At 48.8% G+C, this 16414-nt stretch overlaps 5 protein-coding genes and 1 non-coding gene across 6 annotated transcripts; 2 read left to right on the forward strand and 4 right to left on the reverse strand.

Moving 5' to 3' along the window:
• The first annotated feature begins 1058 nt into the window (after positions 1 to 1058).
• On the forward strand, positions 1059 to 3614 carry FOBCDRAFT_225916 (uncharacterized protein). Its single transcript, XM_031186587.3, has 4 exons — positions 1059 to 1367; positions 1507 to 1535; positions 1587 to 1688; positions 1745 to 3614. Exons 1-4 carry the CDS (start codon positions 1186 to 1188, stop codon positions 3454 to 3456), a joined length of 2025 nt encoding a protein of 674 aa, XP_031037722.2. The 5' UTR covers positions 1059 to 1185; the 3' UTR covers positions 3457 to 3614.
• Positions 3615 to 3922: 308 nt separating this feature from the next.
• Positions 3923 to 6233, forward strand: FOBCDRAFT_225918 (subunit 17 of mediator complex-domain-containing protein). The gene is made up of 3 exons (XM_031186586.3): positions 3923 to 4333; positions 4408 to 4793; positions 4850 to 6233. Exons 1-3 carry the CDS (start codon positions 4047 to 4049, stop codon positions 6046 to 6048), a joined length of 1872 nt encoding a protein of 623 aa, XP_031037721.2. The 5' UTR covers positions 3923 to 4046; the 3' UTR covers positions 6049 to 6233.
• Positions 6234 to 10831, reverse strand: FOBCDRAFT_225921 (SNF2 family N-terminal domain-containing protein). Its single transcript, XM_059609702.1, has 6 exons — positions 10237 to 10831; positions 10116 to 10172; positions 9711 to 9927; positions 8735 to 9656; positions 8200 to 8688; positions 6234 to 8151 (listed from the first exon to the last, which is right to left on the reverse strand). The coding sequence occupies exons 1-6, from the start codon at positions 10427 to 10429 to the stop codon at positions 6625 to 6627; spliced, it is 3405 nt and encodes a 1134-aa protein (XP_059465140.1). The 5' UTR covers positions 10430 to 10831; the 3' UTR covers positions 6234 to 6624.
• A 619-nt stretch (positions 10832 to 11450) lies between these two features.
• Positions 11451 to 14056, reverse strand: FOBCDRAFT_41522 (alkaline-phosphatase-like protein). The gene is made up of 2 exons (XM_031186580.3): positions 12132 to 14056; positions 11451 to 12072 (listed from the first exon to the last, which is right to left on the reverse strand). Exons 1-2 carry the CDS (start codon positions 13975 to 13977, stop codon positions 11606 to 11608), a joined length of 2313 nt encoding a protein of 770 aa, XP_031037715.2. The 5' UTR covers positions 13978 to 14056; the 3' UTR covers positions 11451 to 11605.
• A 464-nt stretch (positions 14057 to 14520) lies between these two features.
• On the reverse strand, positions 14521 to 14612 carry FOBCDRAFT_t155. Its single transcript has one exon. It is a non-coding gene; the product is annotated as a tRNA-Phe (tRNA).
• On the reverse strand, positions 14564 to 16214 carry FOBCDRAFT_225923 (uncharacterized protein). The gene is made up of 2 exons (XM_031186579.3): positions 15583 to 16214; positions 14564 to 15533 (listed from the first exon to the last, which is right to left on the reverse strand). Exons 1-2 carry the CDS (start codon positions 16133 to 16135, stop codon positions 14854 to 14856), a joined length of 1233 nt encoding a protein of 410 aa, XP_031037714.2. The 5' UTR covers positions 16136 to 16214; the 3' UTR covers positions 14564 to 14853.
• Positions 16215 to 16414: the final 200 nt, after the last annotated feature.

Genomic DNA, 16414 nt, shown 5'->3' on the forward strand with positions numbered 1-16414 from the left:
TGTGTATGGACAAACAAGTGACATGCCCGTCACGAAGCGGAACACAGCTCAAGAAACCGGCAACTTCCTCTTAGGTAAGAATCCATGTCAAAAGAGCGCCCAAGATGCTCAAGATCAAGAACAAACAATGCCGAGCCTCGGGACCAGCAACGGAAACACAGCTCTCGTGGTTGAAACCCGAGGAGCCCGCGGCAGAAAATTCAAACTATATGAGTATCACCTGAAGCAATTGAACTCCCACTTCCGAGGAAGGCCTAATATGTATCAAACATGATACTGTACTCCGTATGGTGAGGGGGATTTGTAAGGCTGGAAGTCTGGAGAGACGTATCAAGGGGTTTGTTGCTCCTTGGCCTAGACCATTCCATCAGCCAATTTCTGAAAGAGAACGTATGTAATTTGGCCATGGTAGATTCCGCCTTGATAAGTCAAGCCTCGTTGAGCTAAGTTAGATGAAGGTTGTTGTTAGTGACATGAATAAAATGACGAGCATTGCTCTATTTCGGCAGTTGTTAGTGATTCTGCCGTTTGACCAGAATTCTTAAAGGCAGATTCTTCGATCGTTCCATTATCGAAATCACTTCTGACGGTTGCACGTTGCAGAAATTGAATTCCTGTTCCCTGGGCCCTGGATTTAGCGTTGCAGATCTGCAACTGACAGTGCTCTGAAGGGGAAAGGGATTCAGGGGTATCAGCGTCAACTTCCAATGAGCATCGGCGACTCTCATGCAATTATGCAGCCCAGTAAAAGCTGAACGAACTGCAGAATGATAACTCTTCAATCTGGTACTGACCGCTCTCAAAATGATGGAAATCACTGAATAATTATAGTTAAAAGTCCCCTAGAACTCGTAATGAGTAGTACGGCTCGCTTATCCACGTAGTCAATTACAGCAATCCAATCAATATCTCGCCTACCAGAGACGCGTACCTGTCGTGGCGGGGCTGGCAGACGCTTATTGGTCGCCGTGATTTTGGAATGGCAGTTCAGGGGCATAATGACCCCCAAATTACAATGGAGACGGGGGGCTTCACTTGAATACGTAAAGCGAGAGCCTCACCTTTTTGCCTCGTAACTTTATTTGTTTTTCCTCTTCAACGCCGAACCAGTCTCGGATTTCATATTAAAGATCCTCAATTTGATTTGTTCAAAGTGCAACACCTACAATATCTGCTCTGTTCACAATGGTGGTACGCAGAAGTACTGAGCAGTCAAATGCTTGGCTCAAACCTGTCGAGGACGATGAAGATGAAGGCTTTCTCACTGTGGCCGAAGATGCCGAAGCCAAAGGAATTCTCGATGATGGTAACAGATCGACGCTCAACCTGACGACGACTGAGCTTCCCGTGTATATGAGTATTCACCGGTAAACTCGCCCTTATCCTTGCTCAATCCCTGCCTTCAGCTCAGAACTGCATGTTCTTGGTGAGCCATTGTATAAGCTTGCCAAGAATCATAATACGCCTATCACGAGGAATCAGCGTGCTAACTCTCCTTGAGTGTAGAGTCCGACGGTTAGTTCTTGCGAGTATTGGTAAGTCTCATCCTAAGTCGTGTGTAAATAATGAAATCTAATATACATCAGATGATCCTTATACTATGGAGCACTTCAGAGATCCCAAGATGAACGCTCTAGTTGTGAGGCCTCTGGTCGAAAGACTTTACAATCCAGACGATATCTCAGTTGGTGAGTTTGAAGCGCAGAATCTCACCTGGGAGTCTTCTCTGACCCCTCCCCGCCAGTTTATTGCTTGTTAGCGAACCGTGTATCCTTCCTAAGAGAGCAGTCTAAGGAGGTTCATCAGAGTGTCAACCAGGCGCGTGCAATTCTATGTGAGCTGCTCGCTAGTCGGGTCCTGCGCCGCTTCCACGAGGACAATCCAGGACCACAAGGTCTTTTGCTGCTCTCGCATATCCTCGTTGAGGGCTTCGATCCATTCCAAGGAGCCCCTAGTCACATGGAGCGTCCAGCTAACCGACCCCAATGGCCTGGATCTGGTGATACTTCTGGCTCTGAGAGAAAGGTCACAGCTCTTGAGTTGGCTATTGTCTCTGAAAGCAAGTTCTTCATCAGCTCTGCAGCCTGTCAACGAGCTGTCGACGCAGTCCATAACGGTCAAATCATTTACACGCCCCTTTCATTTATGGATTTCCTTCCAGATCACTATAAACGACGGCCTATCTCTCTTTACGACCCTCGGACAGCACCTCTTCTCAACCACCACCGTCTCATTGTTCCTCGCAACCGAAATCTCATCGAACTCGTTCACTTCGTCATCCTACTGGTGCTCTATGTCATGACCATGATATCTCGTCATTCTGAGGTTAATATGTGGGAGTTCGCATTTTGTATTTACACCTTCGGTTGGCTTCTCGAAAAAATGGCTGCTATTATCGAGCACGGCTGGGCAGTTCACGCACAGAACCTATGGGCATTTCTCGACATCACTTTCGCTTCCATCTTTGGTGCCTATTTTATTCTCCGCATCTACGACTTTCTCCTCGATCAGCTTCATTCTGGCTATGGACTACCGATTCTTTGTATTGCAGCACCTGTCATGTTGACCCGGGTTGCTTTCAACCTACTGCCGAACAACCTTGTCTTTATCTCTGTTCACGCTATGATGAAGGACTTTACTGTACTGACCTTCCTTGCCACATGGTGCTTTACCGGCTTTCTGCTCGCTTTGCAGTGGCTTGTTAGTGCTAGCAACGATGGCAATGAGGAGTTCAGCTGGTACGTTGTGGGCAAATGGATGCTCTGGATTTGGTTCGGTCTAGATGGTGAGGGTATTGAGGAGTCGGTGCGCTTCCATATCATCCTTGGTCCCGCGTTGATGATTGCCTTTGCGTTCCTGGGCAACACGCTCTTTTTGACCATTCTCATTGCCATGCTCACAAACACCTTCTCCAAGATTGTGGCCGACGAAACCGCCGAGATTCAGTTCCGACGTGCTGTTTTGACCTTCGAGGGCGTCAAGAGTGATTCTATCTTTGCCTACCCCCCTCCCTTCAATATTTTGGCTCTGATGGTGCTTCTACCCCTGAAGCTTGTCACCACCGCTCGAATCTTCCACATTGTCAACGTGGCCCTTATTCGAACTCTCAACATGCCAACTCTCCTCCTCATTAGCTTTGTGGAGCGACGCCGTCTTTGGATGCAGTCCAGACGTGCTTCTGGCAAGCGATCCAAGTGGCAGTTCACATCTCTGTCACCCCATAATGATGTCCAGGCAGTCTTCAAGTCTATTCCACCAACTGAGATTTCTGACATCATTGATCAGCTCGACCCGTTGGGTGAAGTCCCAATTCTTGAGGACGATCTGATGCCTACGATGGCGGGTGACAACCCTCAGTCGAAGCTGAGAAGGTGGAGAATGTTGCAACGAGAGGGACATCGCCGAACAGATGATACGGGTGCGTGGAGTAGCTCAAGCAGCATAAAGAACGAGTAGACAATATCGAAATTACAAGTATGGCATTGCATCGGCGAAAGGAGTTTGTTTTTGGTTGGTTTTATATGGGTGGGAGGAGTTTTCCGACCTTTAAGACAAGAATTATATATAGAAAGAGTAGATGAACTATAACTTGTAATTCGAGATTTTTGAGCTCCATAGCCAGTTCTGCCCCTACTTAGCATTTTATAAGAAGTGAAATGGGCTTGATGCAAGTCATGAAACATAGTAATCATAGTGAGAGAGGCATTCGGTGAATACGTAAAACCATCTCATACTATCCGTGCTATGAAAATATGATAGAAACACCTATATCAGCATCAAAATATCCATGTTATCGAAATCCATCATTGTTTCGCTTCAGGTCAAGGCAGCTGTACTTGGAGGACCCACTCAAGCTGTTGGCCCCGCGGTTATGGATGTCGCCTCAAACGGGAGCTAAAGTAGAGAAGCCCGAAACTTTCAAAGACAAACATCACCAACGCGACTATAACAAAGAATAGCAATTGGATACCTTTTAATACACCCAAACGCCATTAATTACACGCACACTATACGGAACGAAGGAAGATACCTGAAGTCTACTCATCATGGCTCGTGGCGACGACCAACCGCTGTCTATACGACCATCTCCCGTCGCCGATCGCAAACCTCAGAACATTGCAGAGTTTATTGCTCGCGCCAACGCACAACCTGGCGGTTTCAGAGCTATAAATGAGGCCAAACTAAGAGAAGAGCTTGCCCAAGAGGAAGCGGAGTATGGGGCTGCGCTGGATAGAGATGCCGATATGGCCGATGGGGACCAAGACGAGGACGACGACCAGGATGCGCCGAGAGATCTCCAGGAAGTGCGCATGGAAATGCTAAAGAATCTTGAGTATGGAATCCCGCGTCGTAACAGAGAATTGGACAATATATCCTAGAACATGATCGCAAACTAACATCTCTCAGCGCCGCAGGGAACACAGCTCTTCTTACCCTCGACTTCCTCTCCCTCCTCATCTCGAAACAGAACCCTACACAGGCTGGCGTCACTCTCTCACAAGGCCTACGCGACATGGTTGGCATCGGTACATTGGGCACTGACAGGCTTGATAACCCGCCCGTGACTCCAGCCAAAGTACAAGAACAGGAGAACATCGCATTGGGTCTGGCACTCATACAGACAAACAAAGCACGGGATGCTGCTGAGGCTGCTAGTGCGTTCTTGGAAAAAGAAGTTACGGTTGAGGGTAAATACTGGGAGGAGATTGCAACAGTCCAGAAGTCCGGGTGGTCGATATCCAGAGTGCCCCAAGAAAGGCACACACTTGGTGTTCGATTCGGTTTCTCAGAAGGTATGCCTCAATCTGACGAGTTTGCCAGCGCACGACCGTACTAACATGATCAATAGCTGCGCCCGAGTACAGGAATAGTCTCGCACCTATGAGGCGAGGCAATGGCGGGGCAGTTCAGCTTGATTGCGGCCGGCTGGGAGGAGTATCCGAGCGAGTTGTTGTAACATATGAAAGGGACGGTCAAGTTACCGGCCGTTCTGCTTTACCTGCTGAGACAGCTGCTGACGCCCCCTTGGAAGAGCGTGTTCTTGAAGCCCGAAATACCATTTTCTCACAAGAGCTATGGCACGAACTGACACGCGAAGCTCGCACCCTTGCAGCATACGATGTCAAGCCATACGACTCCCGCCTCATCTGCGATATTGATCCAGCATCCAAATCAAGGGTCATCTTAGAGCTGGTGCCTCTTGGCCCTCAAGCTTCTTCAGATGATGATCTTCCTGATAACCAGATCGCTGAGACGATATCCCTTGCGCTGCATACCCTCCTTAGCTATGCTCATCGGCAGAACGAGCTCACGAGAACTCGTCCTATACCGCCTCACATCCCACGATCGAGAGGCCAGCAAACACATGCTCTTCTCCGTCCTATAATCGCTCGCCTCATGCACCTCCACAACGTCCAAGTCGTTACCAAGCATATTGGCGTCCTCGTTCAGTCTCTTCAGCGCGCTGGCTTTCCGTCACGTTTCGTCCTCCACACAGCCCCTATTTCTCTCACCGACTCAGATCCCGCGAATCAGGGACCTAACCAACTTGCATCGTCGCAGATAATGATTAGGAATATGCTTCAGCCCATTGAGTTCAACATCAAACTAACCATTCTTCCCAATGTCAGCTTCACCGTCCGCGGCCGGACATTCCTCATGCCTGTTACAGCGACATATTACTATGTAATCACTCCCCCGAACTCACCTCTTTCGGCTGCATGTGCACCATATCGGGAAGGATATCCAGATGCAAATGCACTGGCTGATTACCTCGGCACTGCTACCACACGCCTTCTCGTCGAGCACTACCTCGCTATTCTTCCCCCGCCATGGTCCAAAGGCATACAGGGCAATGCCATTCTCAACGCCAAGAACGAGGATTGTCGGATGATCTTCACAGTCACAGAAGAGCCGGCTCTCCATTTGAAGAGTACGTCCATCGTTGACGGGCAACTGGTGTCCCAGGAATGGACGTGGTCAGACGACGCTACCAAAATATATGTTCAGGACATAATAGATACCGAGGTTTCGAAATTGAACCTCTAAGACTTGGTCGCTTCCGGCTCAGAGGATAGGAGAGGAAGGTGGACATATCCAGCTTTTGATGGTGCTCAAGAGGGTTACACCGGTTGTGGTGTAGTATAGAGACAGGACACATCTATTTACGAAGCAACGAGTTGTCTTTGCATGGTGTGAACCAGAATACACATACAATCACGTCCATTTTTACCTCCCAACCGGAAACAATGTGATATGTACTGAAATCATTTCTCTAACGTTGACATAGTTCATCTACGGGTTGTTCGCCCTAGAGCAACATGCACACCGCCTGCAATTAACAGTGAACAAACATCCGCGAAGCATTTTCCTTGAGCTCACACTCCAAAATATCCCTTGGGTGAATCATTGTCCATATCCCGTTGCTCACATGATCGCATTAAGGAAAATCCTTAGTCGAATTAATGCCGCGAGGTGGTCGTTCGGCTCCCATGATGGTCAGGTCTCAGCCCTGTAACTGTCATGACTCGTCCACATCTAAAAAAAAGCAAGTCGTATCCCCTGATACTGTACAATGTGATAGTTGATATCGTGACAGACGATTTTTTGGTCGATATACATCTATTAGCGGTTGAATCCGAAAAGATTCTTGAGGTCGTTGATGCTGAGACGACCAATCTTGCTGCCTGCAGTCTCGTCCAGTGCAGCCTCAACCATCTCTTTTTTCTTGTTTTGCAAGTCTACGATTCGGTCTTCGACAGTATCCTTGGTCAAAATGCGATACACCTTCACCTCCTGTTGTTGCCCAATTCGATAGGCTCGATCGACGGCCTGCATCTCGATATAGGGATTCCAGAAAGGATCCATAATGATGACCCGAGAGGCAGCGGTAAGGTTCAGGCCTGCATTTCCAGCTCGGAGGGAAACCAGCATAACCTTGGTGTCCTTTCGCTCGCGGAAATTCTGAGCTGCAACGTTGCGAAGGGTTGCTGACATTGAACCGTCATATCTCTCTGGTTTAGCCATTTTCTCATGTGACATGGCGACCTGTAGCAGATCCAACAACAGGGTCCACTGAGAAAAGATGATGGTCTTCTCGCCGGTTCCCTCGATCTGCTTGATGAGATTCATGCATTCCGTGACCTTTGCAGCGGGTTCCCAAGTTTTGCGCAGATAACGCATGTACTTTTTGAACGCCTCGCGGTTCTTGTAAGCCTCCTTGCGCAAGGTCTTAAGCATGGCAGGCTTGACATCCAATGACTTTCCCTTCCCCTTGTCCTTCCGTTTCCCCTTTCCTTTGCGCTGTTTCTTGACTGATACCTTTTCGTCCTCAACCGAAAGTTCGTCGTTAACGATGAAACCTTTGAGATTACCCTTTTTGTCTACCTCATCATCTGACTCGTAGTCTGACTCTGACCCTGTTTCTGAGTCGTCGCCCGAGTCAGATTCATCGTCAGCTGGTTCTATACCGGATTCTTTCTTGACGGTTTCCGGCATGTGCACCTCCCGAAAGGTTTCATAGGAAAAACACTTGGCAGGGTCGAATTGGCCGCGACAGACGGGGCACTTAGCCCGGCTGCTTTCACTTCCTTCCTGCAAATTAACCGCCGAAGCGCTCTCTACAATCCGAACAAGGCATTCACTGCAGCTATCATGGCCGCAGGGAATAAAAAAGCTGGGGCATTGAACGGCATCATAGCAGATAGGACATTCGAATGCCTCGACCTCCTTGATCCTATCCACTATAGCTTGATCCAATTCTTTGACGAGTTGTTTCTTATCTTCATCTGGGATAGACGAAGGGGCCGCTTCGTCGACATCCAGATTGAGATGTGGATGGCAACAAGCCTGGCGCAAGCGAAGCAAGAGAACAAGAATGTTGGAGTAGTTCTTACTGACCGTCCCCTCACGAAGATATTTGCTGAATTGGACCCTGGCATGCTTTTCAAGCTGCGAATAGAAATCGCGCTCCTCAGGTGATAGTTCGGCGTAGACGATTTCTTCCGTCTTCTCAGGGAGCACAAGGATAGGCTTACCGTTAAGCTTTGAGCTTTTCTTACGCCGGAGCATGATGGCTTTGAGAAGTGCTTGTAACTTATCCATGGCCACGTGTTTAGGGTCTCCATTGCGGCCAAATAGAACACCAAATCCCTGACTGAGCATTAGCGATAAACTGGCATCGAAGACTGATTGGCATACCTGTCGGAACTCTTCCCACTTCGAGTACGGTTTGATCCTCAGGAACTTGACAAGAGAGTACAGTTCTATGATCCCATTCATCATGGGTGTTCCTGTCAGACACCACCGGTGGATCGATTTCAGTTGGGTGCAAGCTTTGGCACCCTTTGTGTCCTTGTTCTTAATGCATTGTGCCTCATCAAGAATGACACGGTAAAATTGGGCCTTGACCGGGTGCAGAAGTGATAGTTTGGAACTGATGGTCGTGTCGTTCCAGTTGATGTTTCCTCCCCTTTCATTATGATCCTCCACGATCTTTTCAAATCGCTTGAGCTCTTGTGCAACTGTACCATATGTAGTCAGCACCACGTCATATCTAAGTAACTCATCAATCGAGGCCTTTTTGCCGTGATGAACATATACCGAGAGCCGGTGTGTTGGTTTGGTCTTGGTGGCAATCTCTTCTTCCCATTGACGTAGGAGAGCCACAGGGGCGACGATGAGGTTTGTCTAACATCTTAGTACACTAACTTGTTTGTCAATCGGAGATACGCACCTTTGGCCTTGTGGGTGCCCGGCGGTCCAAGAGGAGCGAAAGTGTTGAAATCGTCTTCCCAAGCCCCATGTCATCAGCAAGAATACCACCTTTGTTTGTCCCTGATTCCATTTTCTTCATCCAGGCTAGAGCAATGTCCTGATGAGGATACAGGGGTCTCTTCAACCCTTCTGGTGCCTCACCTAGACCTGCCTTGGGAAGATCCATATCAGCAGAGATATTTTTCAGGAGAGCATCAAGTTCTCCTTGGTCTAGCTGAGGCGTATGGAAACTGTCCGCTTCTCTCGCGTAACTCATCAAATGGGGGTTTATTGGCCTGCCATCGGCATCTAGCCCGCTCACGAAGTCAATTCCGTTACTCCATCTGGTCAAATTGGCGAGTTCTGATGAATTTGACGAAGAACCAGGTGAGCTGTGATATTTAGGCCAGACGCCAGCACGAGGCGCGCCAGGATGACGCCTACTCAGGTCTGGGTAGTTCATGCCGGAAGCCAGGATTGGACGACCAGAAGGACTTGGTATTTGGCGAGTAACGGATCCTGCGAAGATAAGATCCGGGTCGTCCTTGATGGCATTGTAGTTCGGGGAAGTTGCCATAGGTATGTACTGAGGGACTATTCGCCTTTGAGGTATGTTGAAAGCTGGCCCGGCGCCTGAAGAATCATCCCAGCGCGCATCATAAGCGCCAGGGATCCGAAAGAGGTCGTCGTCTGTGTCATCAAGTGTGGTAGAAAGGGCAGGCTGACTGTTCATGAGTCGTGTAAAGGCGTTATTCTGAGAAGATTGTGAGCCTGGAAGTTGATTGGAAGGGCCTTGACTCGAAAGCTGTCTCGCGAGCTGTTGGTCTGCCCATTCCTGCTTTTGTCTCTCCTCGGCCTTAATTTGTTCAGCGATGAAGTCGGACCCTATGTCATCATCGTCCCTGGTGTTCTTCCGTCAGCAGTGGAGAAGACAGTATGCTACCAAGCAACTTTACCCAGTAAGGTCTATGAAGTCGACGTGGTCGTCAGCATTGCCGTAGGCCAAGGTAGTCGAGAAGGTATTCTCTTCAGGGGAAATACGGCGTGTCTTCGCATGATTGTCATGGAAGGAGAGGCGAGCTGAGTCGGCACCCCTCTTTCGGTCAGGTAAACGCCAGGCACCGTGTCGTGATGGAGATTGCATGGCTTTTGATGCTTCAGGCTCACCATCCTCTGGGGAAAAAAAGTCAGCTTGATGCTCTTGGTTGTAGGTCGATTGAGTGATAAATCAGGGATTGGCGAGTAACACATGAAGTTGGAAGATCCAGTCAGAGGAACTTTAGTGCTAAAGATATGGCATAGGCACTAAAGAAGAAATCACATATGAAATGCGCATAGAGTATTTTTCGAGGATCTCGTACCTAGAGTTGATGATCCAAGGACACGATCTTCGGGGACGTGGTGACGAGATTCACCAGCTGCAAGTGATATTAGACAACGAAAAACAATGCCGCCAGGGTTATGCTGAGGGGTGGAACATACTGGTAGTACCAGGCTCCTTCTTCAGTTTCAAGCTTTGAAGAAGCTTCTTGAGGCGAACGATCTCCGAGTGAGCCTCTTGTCTCATATCCTCAGCCCCATCATACGTTGCCTCAGAAAGGGACTCTAAGACAACCTTTTGCACTGTCAGCTCCTCCTGGATCTCCTCGATACTCATGGAGGTTATGTCAGCCATCTTGCGCTGCAGCCTTGAGAAAGGTGAATGAGACAGCGCACAGGCGCAACGACAGCATTCAAGACCTTCTCGGCCAGCGACAGCGACAGGCCACCGGAGGCAAGGGGCCGCCCATGAATGTTCCAAGGGTACGCAGCAAGACCTCCGGATGCTTGAGGCGGCAGGGTAGTGGTGACCGGCCTATCAGGATCCCTATCACGATCTCGCAGTACCAGTTATCGCAGATGAGTAGTGTTAAAGAACGTGATTCTTCGTACGTGCACAAATGAGTGTTGCAAGCGGCTGAAGTCAGATGTTGATACTGTAAGGTTCACATCTAATTTTGAGGTGGAGCTCAGGGACGATTATACCGGGAGTATGGGAAGGAGCTCGCCGCGTCACGCGTTAAGTGATTCACTGGAGTTGAAAGTGGAGGGCCTGAGGGGAGCTAATGCAGGCAGCAACAGCCATTGTATTGTAGTGGGGGAGGGGCAATCATGGCAGGCAGGACCCCACCTTGAAATGGATCCCTTGCATGAAATCATTAATCATTATCAGAGCCTACCTTAGCGCCGCCTAAGCTGAGTAGCCTACTGCAGCCATGTTCAGATAGATATCTCTATGGGCATTGTAACATAAGGTAAGTCCAAATCTCTATGGAACCTCACATGAGGCATTTCTTGAGTTAAGGTATGACCTAAGGTATTCTAACTATAAGGTAGCCTAAGGTAAGGTACCTACTACCTACCTAGGTATGCAGGAAGCTGAGGCGGAGTTTTTCAGTGCACACACCGCAACAAATATTCTTTGGCCGTGTCTCAAATCCCACCACCTCTTTGATGCAGGCAAAAGTATATTTTCAAGGGAATAGGCTATGTGAATGAAAAGCTACCTGCAGTGTACACCGCCTCTTAATAAAATGTCCTTATACGTGGCACTCTTGCAAAGAGCACAAAGGTCACACAAACAAAGTGCAGCACCAGTGTGAGCACAGCATTTCGCCTCATTTTCAAACAGGGAAGGTTGAAAGGAGCAAAAGGAAAGGATATCAGATTTATACCAACTTTGCTTGGACGAATCACAAGCCTCATCATGCCCGCCGCATTGTCAAACGCCCTTGTGTTCCATCATGGTCCCTTTGAACGCCGCAAAATACAAAGAAATACGCACGACATTTCCACCCTATGTATTCACAATTCAATCATCTCCAGTAATTTTATGCCATACTTTCTCCACTTTGTGAGTGAACCAATCCCAAATTCCTTCGTCTTTATCATCGTCCTCGTCGCCACTGTCACTATCGCTGTCGCTATCCCCATCCTTACCTCCGCTGTCCTTAGAGGGGACAGCCGACTTTGATGGTTTCGCGGGTTTCTTGAGTGAGACTGTCGCCTTGGCGGACTGCGTAGGGGCAACTGGGACCGTAGGTCGTTCAGGCTGGGTAGGCTTTTGAGGCACAGTCGGCCTCTCGGGATGACTTGGCTTCTCCGACAAAGTTGGGCGAGCCGGCTTCTTGGGGGCGGACGGAGGATCGGCAGGTTCCTCGGGTGTATCTTCGGGCTTGTGCACGCCGATAGGCTTCAGGGGAAGCCGTAAAGTTCCGTTGTTGGAGCTGGGCGTCAAACCAACAGAGTCGCACAACATGTTGTACACCTCAATATTTTCTAGTCATCCAAATCAGTAAGTGAGGAAAAAAAAGGATGCTCGTCAGAAATCAACTTACGGAACACTTCGATCTGGCTGTTCGCTGGGTGGGGGAACGCAGGGCCACGGGCAATGAAAATGGCCCTCATAAGCGGATGCTCATGGTCATAACCATGAAGACCTCGCGGATGATATACGAGATTCTTCTTCTTTCCTTCTTCTACATCAAACTCGTCTTTAGTGACAATGGCCCATCCTGTTTCGGGAACAACCCACAGCGGGGCAATGCGGTGATGCTTGGAGAAGTGATATCGCTCGGGCATGTCGACGTCACGAAGATAGACTTCAAAGTTTGGGTTAGACTTTGACTTCTCCTTAAGCTCATAGTAGAGTCCTTTCAAGTCGTCTGGGTTTTTGGGACGAAGACCGTAGAGTGGCCAGCCATCGATATGCTCAATCTTGTCTGTATCGATAAGGTCTTCGAGCTGGATTAGTCTTGAGATATCTGTGGTTGCCATACCGTGATCGGAGACGACAATCACGTTGACAATGTCGGTCAAGTTGCGTTGCTCGAGTCCGTGGAAGACCTGTCCCAGCATGCCGTCCACATTCTTGATAGTTTGGCGGATCTCAGTGGAGTTGGGACCGAATTTGTGACCATCACTGTCGACATGAGGAACGTAAGCGGCAATCAATTGTGGTCGCATGTTGCCGGTGTCCACTGTCTTGTCCTCAAAGCCGGGCATATCAAGAAACTCCATGATTCTGGCGACCTTATTCTCAAGTGTTTCTTTGCCATTGAACTTATCCATCAAGCTTGGTTCAGTGTGAAGGACATGTGCCTCGCTTCCTGGCCACATATGGACAGCACTCCGAACCCCTTGCTTCTCTGCTGTAACCCAGAAAGGCTCTCCTCCCCACCACTTTGGGTCAAGACTCTGGCCAGGATGGGTGTAGTAGAATTGCGATTGCATATCAGGATCCCAGAAGGTATTGCTGACGATGCCATGGCTTTCAGGATATAAGCCTGTTGCAAGAGTGTAATGGTTCGGAAAGGTGACTGATGGAAAAGAAGGATGCATCCATTTCGGCGACACTCCCTCGGCAACGAACGAGTTCAAGGTAGGTGTCAATCCACGTTGGAGGAAGTCGGCGCGGAAACCATCCAGGCTGATGATGAGGGACGTGGGCGCAAAGAGGGCGGTTCCATTGCTGACCAGGGGTTGGTTCGCCTTGGTGAATCTGTTCCTACGATTCTTGGATAGCTTCCAGGCTAAGAGAATCAAGATCGCGAAGCCTATGGCGATCAGGGAGTGAATGAAGACCCACCGGCGCCAGCTGCGACGTCGCTGGGCCTTTGCTTCGGCAATCATATTTAGATGATGTCGATCCAATTCGTCACTGTCATCCCTCTCGCTACTCTCGCCAGTTGAGCTCCCTTCCTTCATACCTCCTTCTTCCATCTCATACATCAACTCTCCGTCCTCTCCATGTTGAGCATGCTCCACAAGTTTCTCTCGCTTCTTCTGTCTCCGTTGGCGTCGAGTCTTTCGCTTCTCAATCACAAGATTTTCTGCGGAACTGTTGATCGAACGAGTTCCTGAACTGCTTCCTCGACGACCAAACATTTTGCCTATATTAGGTACTGCGAGTCCTGAGCCACGGCGCTCCCGTTCTTTCTTCTGTCGCGAATCGGTAACAAGTCGATCAATATCTTCCTCTTCCATCAAGACAATGCGATCGTGAGCACGCAATTCTCTACTATTTCTCGCGCGCGAGATAAGTTCGTCATCGTCGGTATCGGTATCTTGATCGCTGCGGGAGTGAAGAGAAGAAGCATCGTCGTCGTATGCGACAGGAGAGAGGAACGAGGCATTGTCGCGATCCTCCCTAGAAGGGTTCGTATTTAAGTTGTGGAAGGACATGATGACTTGACGTCGAAATGTCTCTCAGGAACATGAAATGCCCTCGCATCTGCTACGTCGCCGTTGTCGCATTTATTAGGGAATTCTATTTAAGGGGATGTAAGACATGGATAGACCCTTGAGATAAGCCATGTGCAATGCCGCGAATGAGACCGGGGGTAACTTCCACCGGCTCCGTTTTCGACCCACAATCGATGTCAATGGTGCGATCATGTTGATTTGATGTTTTTATTGGTAGGTTCTACAGGTTTGCTTCAACCTTTGAACTTTGAATCAGATAAATAGTTGACTGCTCAGCCCTTCCAAGCCTCGATCATTGATAGGCCCTTAGAACATATTAATAACACGAGATATTTCTAATTCATTTTTAACAGAGCAAAAGGGATGCTCAGCCACATATCGTAGCGTCACAGACTAGACAGACACCTTGTTGGCAAGTTTGGTCCCTGAATTCTTGCGGCTCCATCCAGCTGCATCTTAGTCCAAACACTAAAAGTAGTAGCTCTGCCTGTGATGAACCCAAGATAGGCAAAAGAAAAGGTTTGCGGTTTGTGTGGATCGAACACACGACCTTCAGATTTCGAATCCCGAAGTTTGACTTCAGTCTGACGCTCTCCCAACTGAGCTAAACCCGCTGTTGCTTATAGATGTTGGCGATAATGCATTTCATGTCGACTTCGCGAATCTAGAACTAGCGCACTATCGAAGAGGGTGAGGAACATTTTGTTATCATGATGCGATATTGCCCAGGGTGAAGAGATATAAAACTAAACTGTGGATTCGAAGTCGTATCCATAAGACCATTTCTCAACACTTGCCTTGCCTTGTGTTTCTTATCATCCAGCGCCTGGGCTTCGCTGAATCTTGATTGACCTTCTACAATTTCCCACCTTTGCTTGCAAACCAACCCTCAGCCTCATCTCGTCCCAATAAACTTGAAATCATAATCTTTCCAAAGACATCTATATCATCCGCCTCTGCCTCAGCGAGAACACCATTAAAGATGGCATTCGTCACCACATAGTGGTCCTTATCTCTCCATGCCTCAGCAAATCCCAATGGAGTCATAGCATTCCATAAATATGCTGACAGTGTCCATGAGTGGCATAAACCAAGCCTTCCATCACATTGGAGCATTTTGCAGCCGGACATGATACGATATGTTTGTACAAGATAGAATGAGAATAAGAGAGTCCGGCGTAGGGACTCCTGGAGAATCCAATCTTGCCAGAAGGCTTTTGTCGGGGCTATAGGGTATAGCGGAAGCGTGCCAGGTGTGCCCTCGATGTCAAACTGGGCATAGGAGAACAATGATATTGCGGAAGCTTCTATGGCTGGAATAATTCGTTCTGCTGATGTACGGGCACCTATGTCGCCGTCGTAGAGCCTTATTATCTGGTAAAGGATGAGAGCCTGGGTATGAGCCAGACAGTCCAGAGGCGTTATTGGTGGCGGCGCTGAGAGTAGGTCGTTGACGCGAGATTCTATGCTACGAAATATGATGGGTGAATTGACACGGTTCTTGGCCATGTATAACGCACAAGAGGAGTGGGCATCTGCGTTGATGTTAGTGAGCGCAGACGACAGTTAAGCTCTGATCTTCACCCTGCATAGACCGAGGCATAGCATCTTTATATAGGAGTGGATGACACCACGGTGTTTGATTCTCAAGAACCATCTTCTTTGGAGCTTCTTTGATCTCATCGACAGCCCACTGAAGGCGATTCAAGATATGTGCTGAGACATTCCCAAAATCTTGCGTCGACGGGCCAGTTAATGTCAAAGGCTGTTGAGCAAGTTCTAGTGCCACATCTTCTAGTGGCAGATCAAACGTATCCAGGCCATTGGAGCTTGCATCAATTCTTGAGATGATGGCATTGAAATCTTCAATGATTGACCCGCTAATGGGAAAGCTGCCAGAAACTTCAGGGGACGATTCATTACTTAATAGACAAGGTGATACTGTCTCTGGCGATTCAGACTGAGGGGTCAACTGTCCCCGTATCGTCCTTGTCGGATATTGGCAAGATATCTGTCTTTGAGAGCATCGGAGACATGCGGGTAGAGCAAAGTCGCAGCGCCGCTTAGCTTTTGTGCAAGCTGTACAGGACTTCCGCCGACTTGGAGGGTTGCGGCGTTCTCGAGCCGTAAGAGACATGTTAGAAAAGAAAAGCCGCAGTGGGTTCACCAATGCGCTGAAGTGTAACTAGTAACACGGATGGTTGTGATGTCGGAAGCTGAAAGTCTGACTAGCAACCAAGCATCTAGGGCAGTGGAAAGGATCGGGAAAAGTGGGACCGGGCGGAGTTCCGCCCGGTGCAAGAGGTTCCGGCTCCGGGGGATCTGCGTGATAATAGCGGATCTCCGGCGACGGGATGAAGTACTCTACGGGATAGAAGAGTTCTCCGCAAGTCAGTCCGCGGGTAGCTTCTATAAA

The sequence above is a fragment of the Fusarium oxysporum genome, chromosome VI (assembly GCF_013085055.1).
Source record: "Fusarium oxysporum Fo47 chromosome VI, complete sequence".
NCBI classification, from domain to species: Eukaryota; Fungi; Ascomycota; class Sordariomycetes; order Hypocreales; family Nectriaceae; genus Fusarium; species Fusarium oxysporum.

What these genes read in the sequence shown, in the direction of transcription:
- FOBCDRAFT_225916 (XM_031186587.3), top strand. Translation starts at nt 1,186, where the DNA reads ATGGTGGTACGCAGAAGTACTGAGCAGTCAAATGCTTGGCTCAAACCT. An exon ending in GTTAGTTCTTGCGAGTATTG is followed by an intron (nt 1,536 to 1,586) that starts GTAAGTCTCATC and finishes AATATACATCAG; the next exon opens with ATGATCCTTATACTATGGAG. An exon ending in TCCAGACGATATCTCAGTTG is followed by an intron (nt 1,689 to 1,744) that starts GTGAGTTTGAAG and finishes CCTCCCCGCCAG; the next exon opens with TTTATTGCTTGTTAGCGAAC.
- FOBCDRAFT_225918 (XM_031186586.3), top strand. Translation starts at nt 4,047, where the DNA reads ATGGCTCGTGGCGACGACCAACCGCTGTCTATACGACCATCTCCCGTC. An exon ending in GAAATGCTAAAGAATCTTGA is followed by an intron (nt 4,334 to 4,407) that starts GTATGGAATCCC and finishes AACATCTCTCAG; the next exon opens with CGCCGCAGGGAACACAGCTC. An exon ending in TCGATTCGGTTTCTCAGAAG is followed by an intron (nt 4,794 to 4,849) that starts GTATGCCTCAAT and finishes CATGATCAATAG; the next exon opens with CTGCGCCCGAGTACAGGAAT.
- FOBCDRAFT_225921 (XM_059609702.1), bottom strand. Translation starts at nt 10,429, where the DNA reads ATGGCTGACATAACCTCCATGAGTATCGAGGAGATCCAGGAGGAGCTG. An exon ending in GGGCACCCACAAGGCCAAAG is followed by an intron (nt 8,689 to 8,734) that starts GTGCGTATCTCC and finishes CTAAGATGTTAG; the next exon opens with ACAAACCTCATCGTCGCCCC. An exon ending in AGTGGGAAGAGTTCCGACAG is followed by an intron (nt 8,152 to 8,199) that starts GTATGCCAATCA and finishes ATGCTCAGTCAG; the next exon opens with GGATTTGGTGTTCTATTTGG.
- FOBCDRAFT_41522 (XM_031186580.3), bottom strand. Translation starts at nt 13,977, where the DNA reads ATGTCCTTCCACAACTTAAATACGAACCCTTCTAGGGAGGATCGCGAC. An exon ending in CAGCCAGATCGAAGTGTTCC is followed by an intron (nt 12,073 to 12,131) that starts GTAAGTTGATTT and finishes TTGGATGACTAG; the next exon opens with AAAATATTGAGGTGTACAAC.
- FOBCDRAFT_225923 (XM_031186579.3), bottom strand. Translation starts at nt 16,135, where the DNA reads ATGTCTCTTACGGCTCGAGAACGCCGCAACCCTCCAAGTCGGCGGAAG. An exon ending in TATGCCTCGGTCTATGCAGG is followed by an intron (nt 15,534 to 15,582) that starts GTGAAGATCAGA and finishes ACATCAACGCAG; the next exon opens with ATGCCCACTCCTCTTGTGCG.